Consider the following 14,746-nt stretch of genomic DNA (forward strand, 5'->3'; position numbering starts at 1 on the left):
AAATCTTCTTATTTATAAAATAAATCAGTACATTAAAATATCTTTTTTTTTAACTATAAGGCTTACTTCACAAACCATTAAAATGGTTAACAGAAAATTAATAAAAATATATAATACTATTCTGTATTATACTATTAAGTGTTTTAAAACATCTAAAACTTTAATTGATAATTTATTTTTTAAATAACCTTTAATTGATAATTTATTTTTGAATATGAAAATTCTTAGATTCGAAAAAGTCTAGAATGTTCAGGAAATAAAAAGCCCAGAACTAGGGACAGTGAAATAATTTTGTTTTGGACGAGAATATCCCTGGGGACATTCTTGCTTTTTATTCTCTCCCCGCATCGTACGCCGCCGACACAGCTTCGAGTTTTGGCAAGTGCTAACATACGCCTCTGACACCAAAGCAACGCTCTCTGCTACCATGTCAGATCTGAAACCTTTTCTCTTCCATTCTTAATTAATTTTCTCTGCTTCTTGTTTTCGTCGTTTCATGATTAGGGTTCACACTCTCAATTTAAAATAAACAATAATAAATGCATAACACATTGTGGACACGTGTTTCTCTGTGATCGCAGAGAGAAGGCGATGGTGAACGTCATGGAGTGGCAGAAGCAGCGTTGGCAACCCAACGGCAACGCCGAAATGATGTACGTCAAAGTCATGACCGACGAACAACTCGAGACTCTCCGCAAACAGATTGCGGTTTACGCAACAATCTGCGAACAACTCGTCGAGATGCACAAAACCATCTCTTCTCACCAAGATCTCGCAGGTTTCGATTCATCTTTCACCCTTATTTATTAATTACTTAGTTCTTATCTGTTATCTATATATCACATACAATGATACAAAAATGTGTGTATTGATACAGAAATGTGTATGAAGTATGTTTGTTTTTTACATAAAAATATTTTTCTTAATTTTTTACTTATTTTTATAATCATAATAAAAAATTATATAATAAATTTGAGTTTTTAAAAAATTGATTTTTTTTTAAAATTGTGTTAGACTCGTATTAGAATTGGCGGAAATCCAACAAATACTTTTTGAACTAGACACTTTATCCTATCCTATGAGTGTCGTGTCTTGTTCAATACGTATGTCCGACACAACTTAAATGATTGTCAGAGCTTCTGTTACAATGTATGATACAGTGTTATTTTGTTTTCAGTAACGGTTCAATTTAACTGTTATTAATTCAGCCATGTCCATCACCGTGTCATTTAATTCAATGCATAAAGTTTATCTCTCGATGTGCTACTGCCGAATTGTACAAGTATGAGCTAATTTAATGAAGGAATCCAAAAACAAATTTTGATGATCAGAACTTTTTATTGAATCGGAAGTGGCATATATTCTCAAGATGGTAGTTTTATTTAATTTCTATTCAATGTCAGTGTATATACTCTTAACCAATTGGATTTTGTAATCATGGGTTGTATGAATTCAAGGATGAGCATTGTAATTGTCAGCAAACTTAAAATGTATGCTTTTTTTTTAATGTGATAAGAGTGTAAAATCCTTTACATTGATGGTATATGCTTTCTTTAGTGGTGATAATATTGTTGTTTCATTGGTGGTGTTTTCATTGTCAGGGATTAGACTGGGTAGTATGTACTGCGATCCTTTGTTGGGTTCTGGTGGGCACAAAATAGCTTCGAGACAGAGGTGGACTCCAACGGCTATGCAGCTTCAGATTTTGGAGCGGATATTTGATCAGGGAACTGGGACTCCCAGCAAGGAGAAGATCAAGGATATCACTGCTGAGCTCAGCCAGCATGGCCAGATTTCGGAGACTAATGTGTATAACTGGTTTCAGAACAGGAGGGCTCGTTCCAAAAGAAAGCAGCAGAATGTGGCATCTGGTGTTAATGCTGAATCAGAAGTAGAGACCGAGGTTGATTCCAAAGATAAGAAGACAAAGCCAGATGATTTTTGGTCCCAGCACAGTGTTTCTGCTGGGCCTTCTGATAGTTTAGGTTTCCAGAACCATGATGATCTGCAGTACTTGAATGAGAATCCAGAGTCCAACAAACCAGATTCTGTTTTCCCCTCTGATGGGAGTTTAAGATCCACCAGAAATTTCAACCATGTGCCTGTTTTTGATGGGCTGCTATCGAATCCCGGTATGCAACTTCATATCCTCTCTTCATGTGTGTGTCTTTATTTTAGTCAAAGATTGGTAAGATTGTTGTTTTTTAACGTTATAAGTTGGAAGTGAGTTTATTATATGTAGCAGAAAAACTACAAAGGCAAATAAAATGTTCTGTATCTTTTAGTATTAGGCCGGATCATGGTGATCCTGGAACTAGTGTAGCTGTATTTCCCACTAGTTATGGAAAAAACCACTCTAGGTGTTCAAGAGGTCTAGTTCTAGTTTTCTTGCAATCTCTTTTAGGGTTTAGGATTAGTCATCATATCTCAGTGCAGATTCTTGTGCCCTCATCATCCATTCGCACCACAGCCCCCCCTAACTGACACTGCCATCCACGCACGAATACCTTTTTAAGAGAATATTTTTGTTGTTGAAAGTCTCAAATTCAGGATATTCCGCTGCGCGGATTTCTTGAGAAACGAAATCATAAGCACATAAGTTCACGGCCAAACCGACCACCCCAAGAGCACTCATTCATAAACCAGTTACTGGTACAAATAACATAAAGAAATGTAACCAATGAAAAGCAACCCCAAAGATTTGGGACCAAAAGCGATTAGCAGTAACCATTGAGTCTCTCTGTCTTCAATTATGATAATTCATAACCTAATCATGTGTATCAGGTGCTTCTTCCTTTAGGGATCCTCACATAAACTTTTGTGACTTTGGGCAGCTGGTTTAAATCAACTCTCCTCCCTTCAAAACTCATCTTGTCGTCCCTTCTACTTGATCAAGACCTCCACAATTTTCTGGCCATTCTGTCTTGATTTATGGATGCACTTGACTTCCCTTGGGCATCTGCATAAACACTTGAATGCAAGTTGTTTAAGTGTTCAAGCTATCTTCCCGTTGTTTCTGGCCTTTCTATAATAACAAATCAACAAGAGGAACCCCTAAGCCCCTTCACACCCACAAGTGCAAGCCAATCTAACATATTTTTTTTACCTTTTTATAATCCTGTTGAATTCCTCTGTTAAGAGATGATATGCCCTAAGTATTCAGTTCTGGATAAAAGAACAATTCTTCCTGTCAATAGAGCTTGTTATCTCTCAACACCTGCACCACCCTTTTAAGATGTTCCTTGCAGAAATTGGTGTGAATATGATAATTACTTGTATAATGTACTTTCTTGGATTTGAGATTTTCTATATTTATAGGACAAGGCTTAGATCAGTTCCATACATCTCCAATTAAATGACAAGGCATGCATATTTATTTAAAACTGTTCAGTACATCAAGTTATTTATTATTGGAAAAAATATTCACATGTCATCATTTAAATGGAGAACTTGATCTTACTTCTACCCTTGTCCAAAAATCCCTTTATATGTAATATACTTTGCATATTCGTGCATCTCCAGAAACCATTTTAATGAGTCTCAGTTTCTTGTATATGAATCTAACTAGACAGTGGAGTGTGGTGAAAATTACCTTCCTAGTTTTATTTAATACTGAAATTTAGCAAAGGGTTACTGTATCAAAGAATTTGCCAATCAAGACTGTTGTATTAATTTTTGCAGGAAACGGCTATCTTACTGGAAAAATGGAAGCCACTGAGAACTACGACTTGTATCAGCCATCAGACGACTTCGACATGGCAGGCTGACATTTATTGTAATTTCTGACGACTGTGATTAGCTGTAAAGAATTGCTGCTTGATTTTGGGCTTGTGTTGATGGGAAAAATTGAACCAATTGAAACATGAGAACTTATAGCTTATAGAATATAGATACAAGGACCTTTGAAAATGGTAGTGGACATTTTACTTGATAATGGAATATATTTGGGAGTTCATTTTGATACTGTGAAGTTGTTGTTTTTTTTATTAATGGTGTACCATAAGCATCTTTACGTTTGGTATTTGGCTGGAAGAGAAGTGGGAAGAATATATTATGTGTGGCTGTGGCTTTCTTTCTAAATTTAATGGAAACAGATAGTTTAAGATGAAATTGTGACTAAAAATGTTGATTTGGTTTTATTGTTCAAGTCCAATGTCCTGAAGACAAGCATGCGTGTTCAAGATCATGTAAAATTAAGTAGAGTAAATTAATTACATTTACATTTCTTTTATCATCATTACAGTGAACTTTATGAAAGGAGTTTATATACATAAAAGGAGAAATAATGTGATTTTTTAAAATAAATATGTATAAATTTAGAAAAGGTGAAGTGTTAGTGTATCTTTGAAAAAACTTCACCTATGTTAATTTAATTTACTCAATTATATATGCATTCTTGTGAGAAATGCAAAAGACCTATTACCCTAAATATGCTATCCATTGCGTGATACATGTTCGAATCCATGTCCTTAAGACAAGTGGGTGCCAACTTATTACAAACATGCTTTATAAAGAGCAGTGTCCCTGTTCATTTTCAGCACCATGCTGTTCAGAATTGTGGAATTAGAAATTTGAGGAGTAAATAATTGTTGAGGCTGAAGACTGATGAATCTGATCTACCATTTTTACTTTCTGTTACTGATACAGGAACCAAACACAGTCCTCTGCTCTTTAGGTCAACCTGCAATTTGTCTCAACATTCATGATGTGACACCTGCAGTTAAGAAACAAAATTATCTGAGACAAAGAACAAAATATAACAAACCTTCTTCTTGTTTAACATATTCTTTATTCACCTGAGCATGAAGATCTTTAATCGTATTAATGTAAGAGAAGCTCAGCATCTGAAACAAAGTCTACAATCCCATAATAAAAAGGTAAAATTAGAGTAATTTCAAAATAAGTAGTTTACAATCCCAGAATAAAAAGGTAAATTAGAGTAATCTCAAAATAAGTTGTTATGCTCTCCTCGCAATGAAAATATATTAGATGGTCTTTATCTCTATTATGAGATCAATGGTCTCAATCAATATTTGTCACATTTAATTAAATAGTATCAATTGGTTGGAGTTACAAATCTAGTGGTGATTTTAAGATCACTTAATAATTTCTTTCATCATAATCTAGTTTCAGCCCAACAGAAGAATAGGAGGAAGGGGAACATATTCTTTTCCAAGTCCTATTGTAAAAATAAAATTTTGCTTGCATATTTATGTCTTTTTATTGTTTGGTCTTTTAAGTTTTAAACGTTTCATTTTAGTTTCTTAAAATGTTTTTTATATCAATATTACTATAGTAATTTTATGAATTTAGTCACATGTGCCAATTTTAACACATGTTGACTTACCTAAAATTAAAACAATTAACACAAAAATATAACAGAATGTGTTGATTCGGTCTTAAGAGTGATATTTCAAGAAATCAAAATGAAACTTCAAAAATTTAAGATCAAACTGAAAAAGAAAAAAAGAAAAAAAAATATAGAAAATACACACACACACACAAGATGTCATAGTATATTTTCTGGCAAGAGATAGGAGAATCAATTAAGTACCTGGATCTGTGCTTTGAAGAAGCTTGATATAAAGAGAAGCCTCATGAAGAACTGAGGCTGTGTCAGTCTGCAGATATCCAGAAAGTGAGGGTCATTTTCTCAAAGAAGGTGTTTATTTACTACTAAATGCAACACCTAGTGCCTAATTTAATTAGCAATACGAAAAGAAACTGACAACTATTATCATAGTTTATAATTCTAAATTCAACTCAGTAATGAAGCATCAGTCTTTCTCTTACAATCTTACTATTTGGTGAAATTAAGTTTCTCTGCACCCTTTTGAGAATAGCCTTAATAAACACAAAAAGTGAATAGCTTTGCTAATTTTTCTTACTTCTTGCTAAGGGGATTATCTCTGAATCTTGCTCTGCTTGATGCCATTTCGGTTCCCTTATTGTGATTCTGCTTTTGGGATTGCTTTTCAATTTTTTTCCAAAAGGACATATTGTCAGTGTACTCAAATGGACGTTTCTTTCCACATACCTGAGAACCTACATTGACTTCAAATTAAGAGTTCCAAATACTTTTCCAAAATTTTGAAAAGGAAACACTGGAAATGTCTTTTTTGTTTTGTTTTCACTTTAATCTAGAAAATGTTTCAGATAAAAATTTGGAACAGATGTATTTCTTTGAAAATTACTGAGGTGAAGGTGCCCTTAAGTCTCAAAGCAAAATGTAAGGAAGTACCAACTCTTGTGCATATATTCAGCAGATAATTGCATTCAAAAGCTGTAATTGATCATCAAAATGTCTATGTTGTCTCTACTGATAACTAGGAAAAGAAACTGTCAATGATTCCGAATCAGTTGGTATTTGATCAAACTAGCAAGCACAAAATATGGTGAAATGCCAACCAACCTTGGCTTCTGGTTTGAGGTTGAGACATTCTTCTTACCAATAGTCGCGACATGAACACAAACCATCTTTAAAATGATGAAACCGGTTTGCATCCCTTACAATTATTTCCCTTTCAACAAGTTTTGATATAAGCTTTATTGCAGAGTGACAGTTCACACATGCTCGAAGATTCTTTGTTATTCTAAGTGTAGTTCCAGGAGCAGTACTAATAAGCCCATAAGCAACAGCGATCCTCTCACTATGAAAACTAAGATTCTCCTCCTTCTCTTCGTAATTCAGATCATGCAAAACAGATTCTGTATGTGGAACAAACCCAATCTCCTTCAACTTTCGGTCTAATATCTGAAGCTCGTTGAATATTTCATTAGCCATTGGGTGTGACTTGTCACCTACATGAAATGCTTGCAGCTTCCCATTTATTTCAATGACACTATAACCAAGGTCCTTATTCAGTCCCTTCTCCCTCATTAGAACTCGAATATGTGCAACACGATCCCACAAGCGGGAGGAAGCGTAGAGATTAGAGAGTTGTACATAATGCCCTGTATTATTTGGATCCAATGAGAATAGCTTCTTTGCAGCATATTCTCCCAATGTTACACAACGATGGATCTTGCATGCACTCAGAAGTGCTCCCCATACACTTACCCCAGGTTCAATGGGCATCTTCATTATAAATGCACAAGCCTGACCCAGATAACCTGCTCGTCCCAAGAGATCAACAACACAAGAATAATGCTCATTGCGAGGCTCAATTTCAAAGTCTTTCATGGAATGGAATAGCTCCCACCCCTCTTTTACCAGGCCAGAATGATTGCATGCAGTGAGAAGCCCAATAAAGGTAACATCATTTGGGAATACACTTGTTTGCTTCATTGCATAGTAAAGATCAATGGCTTCCCATCCTTGACCATGCAAGCCATATCCCATAATCATGGCACTCCACATAACAACATCCTTATCAGAATTACGATCAAATACCATGCGAGCAGATTCTACACTTCCACATTTTGCATACATATCAATGAGGGCGGTGTTAACAAAAATGCAACTTCCAAAGTTACTGTTGCTCACGTAGCCATCCATCCATTGTGCTAATTTGAGGGAACCAACATGTGCACTAGCTAAGACTGCAGACCTAATAGTGACAGAATCTGGTTTCACATTTCTTGAGATCATGTCACGAAACAGATGTACCGCTTCCTCAGCATGGCCATTCTTTGCATAGCCAGAGATCATTGCGTTCCACATAATCACATTTGGTGTCTTCATTTGATCAAAGAAAGATCTTGCAACCGTCACCATCCCACACTTAGCATATAAAGCTGCAAGTGAGATAAGCAAATCAGGCTCATCTTCAAGACCCATCTTGATGACACAACCATGAAGAGATCTCCCTTGCTCCAAATCATCGACATCGGTATAAGCCCTCAGAATGCTTACCAGAGCAATCCAATCTGGTTTCACATCAGCATTTCTCATTTGACTGAACATTCGCAATGCTTCCATGGATTCCCCGTTCTGTGCGTATCCAGAAATGATGGAAGTCCATGAAACAATCGTTCTATGGTATAACCCATCAAACACCACTTTTGCCACACTAATACGACCACATTTTGCATACAGTGCCACAAGGCCATTCTTCACAAACACATCCGACCCAAATCCATATCTGATTATCTGTCCATGAATTAGGCCACTCAAACCAAAATCTAATAACTCAGTACAAGCTTTAAGTACATAAGGAAAAGTGAATCCATCCGGATGCACTCCTGTCCATCTCATCCACCTATACATATCAATGGTGTCCCTGAACATATTGTTCCTCGAATAACTCCTAATGATAGCATTCCACATAAACACGTCAGGGAAGCAAAATCCATCAAACAGCTTGCGGGCATAACAAATTTGCGCAAGATTCGAGCTCCCATTAACCAGTTTTGTCATGAGAAACCCATTATGTTGCAGCCCAGAGACAACTAACTGGTTATGTATCTGATCAAGGTGTCTCTTGTGGGTAGAATTATCAATAAGAGACGCATAAAAAGAGTCTGAATTGACACTACGATCATGGTTAACAGAATGTTGAGGATGAAAAGCTGATGAAGAACAAGTATATTTGACACACTTGAGCACCAAGCATGTGGGTATTTTTGAAGTTGTAACCTTTCGGTATTTTGTAGTAAGGGGAGATAAGCTAAAGAATTTCCAAGCCATAGAAGTGCCATTATCTTTCAATGTTTGTTTGCAAATTCTAAACTCATATTAACAGATGCACTTCAATTAGACAATGAAGCCTCAATCCGAGTAAAAACCACAATCATAATTTAAAACTGCAATGAAGCCTCTCCAAAAACAACCCAGCACCAACCCTTTGGCTCTAGAAAGGAACACCCAAACCCCACAAAAAAGGGGGAAAACTGAAATCTGAAATCTGAAATAAACCCATTTTGTGGGGGCACGATGAGGTAATCGTAATCGTAATCGGCACGTGCCCTCGCAGGTGGTGCTGTCATTGGTGACCACACGGTAACAATAACACACTCACGCAAACTCACTCAAAAAGATCCTCTCTCTTTCTCTTTGTGAGAGAGTGTCGAAAAAACCAAAAGGGTACGCGAGATCGAAGAGAGGATCAAATGGGCTTATGAAAAAGGTATTTCTTCCTGCACCCTACATTTTTCTTCCTGCATCTACATTTTTTGAAATATCAGAATTATTCTTATAATTTTGGGTGATTTCTGAATAAGAGTTCCGTAACAAAAGGTGTTATCGGAAAATATGTTTCTGTAATAGAAAATTCGAAAGGAAAAAACAATTTTAGAATATTCTTTTCAAAACACGTTTTCTAATTTTCAAAAAATAATAAATCTGAAATTAATAAAATATTTGAAAGTCATTTTTAAAAGAGTTAAAATGATTTTTTCAATGAAATGCAGGAAGTCAATTGTTGGATACCGAAGAAACATCCTATATAAAATTATCAATCTTTATAATAAATCTCAATATTTGAAAGGTTTTTCTCGACTTCGAGTTTTCGCGAGAACACAAACTATATGAGAGATTTTGAATAAATTATCATATATAATTAATTTTAATTTATCAGAGATTAATCTTAACTTTATTTAAATATTTATAGAAAAAAATGGGTTCTTATATAAAATAAACTATTATATATAAAGGATTATGTTTACATGTATGATGTACGTGTGGTGAAACTTGTTGTGTGACATTTTCAGTGTTGTGTTTTTCCTCCCAAACACTCTTGCTCTTGCTATGTGTAATTCTAATACCAAATAATAGAAATATTTTATATATTCCACAATGAAAAGAGAACGACTTTTATAAAAGCCTTACAACCACCGAAAGATTTATTCAACTCCTAAAAACTAGCTTGACTTATTCATCTTAAGACTTTGTCGAATATCCAACATACAAGAGATATGTTTTCTTGACATGAGAAATAGTTTGTGTCACCAATTTGTGTTTAGTGCATAATGGAGCCAAGGAGTTTAATTGCAGACAATGATCTTGCTAATGCATTAAGATGACTTTGCACTTCAGGAATTGGAATAAGGTTAGAAAGATTTGTTTTCTAATCATTGAAACTTGAAACAATTTGAAGTCAAGAAGGTTATATATGCATGAACTCAAACTTCAATGCACATGAAGAGAAAAATGTCTTTAGAAATAGGTATAGCAGCATTTGAAGTTCTCGTACAATAAAATTGCTAGTTATTATTATTCTTACAAGGTCGGATTTCTCTTAGAATGACTTCTTCTTTCTTTGTCTTTCGGTCTTCACGGTCTTCAGGTGTGGTGGTCTCTGATTGGTTCCTACCGAGATTAGTGAGAAGAACCTGCAAAGACACTCCGAGTACAATGTACAAATGAACTGTGAATACCGAAAGGCAAAAATAGAAGGAGTCACCCCGAACTTATAAGAACAATTATTAATTCACAAAATTACATAAACTAGCAAAACTAATAATATCAAGCATGTGACATCTTATAATAATTTCCCAAGTGAAATATGAAGAATACAATCCAACAACCAAACCCTTGAAGAAAAATGCCATTAAAGAGACATAACAAAACAGAATACAACTTAGTACCTTCCAATGAAAATCTTAACTATTGAAGATGTTTAAAGATTTGAAGAATTTAAGAGGTAATTAGTCTTGGAAATTTTGGCCTTGATCATCCACTTCATTTTGGTTAATCAATGCCTTCTTACAAATGTAATACATTTTTCCATAAACCATTTTAAAGACAAAAAAAAAGATATAAATTTAATTTAACTTATTTTATAAATTAAAATTAGTTTATTTATAAACTAGTTTATGCAAAAGTTTTATTTTTTAAATGAATTTATTACATTTTTTTTGTCTAAATACCTCAAAATATATTAATTAGTGTGACACAATATACTTGTAATGTAAACATTTGGAGTAAGAATAGAAAAGTAATTAAATGCAACACCTTACCTAAGGATTTATATTAAAAGTAGGTTTGGACTAATTTAAAAAAAAAAATAAAACTAATTGACTTTTTCAAAAGTTAATTTATATCCAAGTTAAAAGTAAAAAATTAAAAAGGTTGTCTAGAAGAATTTTTTATAAATTAATTTATAAATAAACTAATTTTAACTTATAAAATAATTAATTTTGTTTTTTTTTCCTATTTGTTTAAAATATGCAGTGACTACTTGCAAACTTGTTCCAATAAATCATCTAGGTAAAAGTTAGTGATCACATTATACCAGTGTAATTTAAAAAGGAAAAGAAAAATAACAAAACTTTTTTGTTTCTTGTTGGAACTTTCAATGTAACGTTAGGTTTCTTTTATTTGGGGTGTTCAATTAGAGCTATGTGATTCATGATTTGGGGTAAGAATTCTCAATATTAACATTGGTTTCTCAATTGAGTGAATTTTCAAATTTGTAACATTTAATATTGAAGATGAGTTTGAGTTTAAGGATAATTTAACCAAGCTTTAAAATCAGAGAGAAATGTGAAATGTAGTAACAAATTTCACTTTGTTTGTTCCAATTTTTTATCTGAAACATTTTGTAGATTAGAAATAAAAGTGAAAACAAAACAAAAACACATTTACAATGTTTCCTTTTAAAAAAATTTGAAAATATGAAAACATGAAAATATTACATTGGTTAAATCACAGTGTATTTTAATGTATAGTTATCAAAGTAACTTTTTTTTTTCAAAAATATTATTTTCCCATTCAAGATATCTATATATATATATATATATATTTAATTTGGAAATCTCACATTAACTTAAAAATAAAATTAATTTGTGATATATACTTAATTTTCACCTTACAAATTAATTTTGTAAAGATGTATTAAATTTTCATTTTCTTAATTGAATATCACGTGTAGTGTCTGTTATTACGAAGAAGCTTCACTTCTCATGTTATAAAATCTGTTTTATTCAATTTGTTCCTACTTCATTGTTGCAAATATCAATGCAGAATGTTATTTTTTTTTTATTAATTTGATGCAAAGATACCACAAGACATGGAAACTTGTTTTATGGTATACTTTTTTCTATGGCATGTTTATTTATGTTTCAAATTACAAAAAATACTAACAACATATTCTTTTAAACATGTCTACATCAAAAAGATAAAAGAAGATGTATTACAAAGTAAACTTTAAACCTAACTCAACTTTCATAAAACCTGACTCATAAGGTTGAGGTTTGCATCCGATAACAGCCCGATAGCGAGTGGCCTGGTAAGACCAATAAACATTCGTTAGGATAAACTTTAAATAACTCGGATACCATATTACGAATTGGACTTTAAGCCTAACTCAACCTCATAAAACCAACTCATGAGATTGAGGTTTGCACTCACTTATATATAATGTAAGACTCTAATCTTTAGTTGTGGGATCTCCAACAAGATGACAACTTTCAAATAACCTCCTAATTAAGGTACTATGTTTCTTTGGACCAAGTTTGATAAGAAGCCATGTAAAACACAACTCAAAATATATATTTTTTGGTTTATTAGAAAATATCTAAACATGATTTTGTATAACATCAGTGTAATTGTTGAAACACTTTCATTGTGCATATTTTCTAATTTAGTTTTCGGAACCTTAAAATTGTATTTTGGAACATATATATAAACAACGAAAAAATATATCCTCAAATTTACTTTTCATCATGTAACTTTAACATTCTAGAAACTAAACACCCACAAACAATTTTAAAAAAATAGTTTTAGATTGGAAAAATTACACTCAAAAAATTAAGTTACAAAACTTGTGTCAATATCAAGAAATACATTTCAGAAACTAATTTTAAAAGGAATATTTTTTGGGAGAAAAATGCAAACAACGTGTTGTGACAACCCGTGATTCTTATCTATATTGTAATTATTGGACTTTATAGATTTTAGAACTGTACATCATTTCTGTTAATTTATTATTCATTCGGTTCTGCATATGCTATCTACATGGTGTGTAGATCGTGAGATGATGAAGATTGAAAGGAACTGAATTTCATCTCCCATAGACATGGTGTTTAAGATCTCTCATTCTAATTTGAAATTGAGGTTAGAGTGCTTAACACCCAGTTGTTGATTCTTTGCCGTGTTAATTATGAGATTGTTGATAAATGTTTTGAATAAGTTTTGTTGAGAGGTTGTACAACGTCATCAACAATTTCTACCGTTTATTGGTGAGATGATCATCGTCACTCTAGATGTTGTGTCCGCATTGCTCCATCTCCTACTGTAGGACAATTTTGTATGTGTGACATAAATTTCACAATAGCATTATTATAGTGATAGAGTTAATTGGGGGTAGATTTTGATGAAGTCACAACAAAGTTGGAGTTGTGTCGTAGTGTTCACACTAAGTTAGGTGTACGAGGAATACGAGAGGAGTGCATCATACATCAGATATAGAGTGCAATATAACTTATAACTTATTTATTGAGTGCACAAATTTTGCTTACAAAAATGCAACTCTTAGCATGTTATACTTATCTATTTTATTTTATATAAAACTATTTCTTCAAATTTTTCTATAAGCTTTTAAACAAAATTAAAATTAGTTTCTTCATAAATTAAAATTAATTGTATATAGTAATTTACTAAAAATGTCTTGTATAGTTTGTTTAAAAAACAATCTTGTATGAAAATATAGTTAAACTCGTTTAATAAAGTACTATTCCTGCTTTTTTTTTTTAGTTTGAAATGTGTTTTTCACTTTAAATTTTGTTAGTAATTTTGTTTGGGTTGAAGTTAAGTGTTTTTGTGACCAAAATTAAAAAAACAAAAACTTTAAAGTATTGAGATTTATTCAAAAGATTGATAAAAATCACATACACGAATTAAATATGAATTTCTGACTTTGCATTTATAAACAAATCAAGTGATCATTTTTTGTTTTTTTTTTATCTAGAAAGAAGAATTCGCATCTAAAATTGACTTTTGAAAAATATTGTTTGTTTAGATTTTTCACATTTGTATATTATGTTTACTTTATGATGTTTAGATTAATTAGTCTCTTTCATCACATAATCATCCATTCCACATCACTATCCATCGCAATTATTATGTTACCATTTGCTTAATTATTTTCATAATCTAATTTAATTAGTAACAAGCTTGGTCACCATTAGCAATTGGAAGTGGGTGACAACAATTGACTTAGCTAAAACTCTCTCCAACATTATCAATGGTTGACAACTTCAACTATTAGTAATTTTAATTATCCAAATATTTTTAAAAATTATATTTCAATTTTTATATCACGGAAAAAAAAATCATTATTATTTTCAAATTCATCTGTCCGTTTAGATTTGGACACTTTGAAACTCGAACACACCTCTTAAATGGTGTGTATGCGTCGTCACACACACATATTGAACATCAACACTTCTAAAACACGTATTGGTGAAATGTAAAATTTAAAAGAAATTATTGAATTTATGACAATTTTAACATAATTTTAAAAAAGATAAATATATTAATTTTTTAAAATTTAATTTTTTTAGATAAAATTTTCTTGTGATTATAAAAGTAAGTAACAAATACTTTAATCAACAATGAGAACCATCGTTTTCGTTTTGCTAAAAAAAACTGAAATATATTTGTATATATAAATTTTTATTGTTAATTTATATAATTTATAATTGTATGATATATAAATCTAAATTTGAATCCTATATATATTTTAAAAATTATAATATCTCCGTATCTGAATAGTATAAGTGTATATGCTACCTAACTTGACATAGTTTCATAAATTTTTATTTGAAAATACTTAAATAATAAAATACAAATTTTTTATTTATT

The 14,746-nt window shown here is 32.2% G+C and overlaps 2 protein-coding genes across 4 annotated transcripts; one reads left to right on the top strand and one right to left on the bottom strand.

Moving 5' to 3' along the window:
• The first annotated feature begins 272 nt into the window (after positions 1 to 272).
• Positions 273 to 3,961, top strand: LOC137824491 (WUSCHEL-related homeobox 8). Its single transcript, XM_068630150.2, has 4 exons — positions 273 to 429; positions 582 to 778; positions 1,602 to 2,132; positions 3,682 to 3,961. Exons 2-4 carry the CDS (start codon positions 592 to 594, stop codon positions 3,765 to 3,767), a joined length of 804 nt encoding a protein of 267 aa, XP_068486251.1. The 5' UTR covers positions 273 to 429; positions 582 to 591; the 3' UTR covers positions 3,768 to 3,961.
• Positions 3,962 to 4,316: 355 nt separating this feature from the next.
• On the bottom strand, positions 4,317 to 8,982 carry MEF22 (mitochondrial editing factor 22). 3 transcript variants are annotated; one of them, XM_068630146.2, is made up of 5 exons: positions 6,413 to 8,982; positions 5,889 to 6,045; positions 5,555 to 5,621; positions 4,797 to 4,856; positions 4,318 to 4,714 (listed from the first exon to the last, which is right to left on the bottom strand). In XM_068630146.2, the coding sequence occupies exon 1, from the start codon at positions 8,627 to 8,629 to the stop codon at positions 6,446 to 6,448; it is 2,184 nt and encodes a 727-aa protein (XP_068486247.1). In that variant the 5' UTR covers positions 8,630 to 8,982; the 3' UTR covers positions 4,318 to 4,714; positions 4,797 to 4,856; positions 5,555 to 5,621; positions 5,889 to 6,045; positions 6,413 to 6,445. The 3 variants fall into 3 exon arrangements, with proteins under 3 accessions (XP_068486245.1, XP_068486247.1, XP_068486248.1); XM_068630144.2 differs by having other exon boundaries at positions 4,317 to 4,714; positions 5,889 to 8,981; XM_068630147.2 differs by lacking the exon at positions 5,889 to 6,045 and having other exon boundaries at positions 4,319 to 4,714; positions 6,413 to 8,981.
• Positions 8,983 to 14,746: the final 5,764 nt, after the last annotated feature.

Source organism: Phaseolus vulgaris, chromosome 8 (genome assembly GCF_051622355.1).
Source record: "Phaseolus vulgaris cultivar YP4 chromosome 8, ASM5162235v1, whole genome shotgun sequence".
Taxonomy (NCBI): domain Eukaryota; kingdom Viridiplantae; phylum Streptophyta; class Magnoliopsida; order Fabales; family Fabaceae; genus Phaseolus; species Phaseolus vulgaris.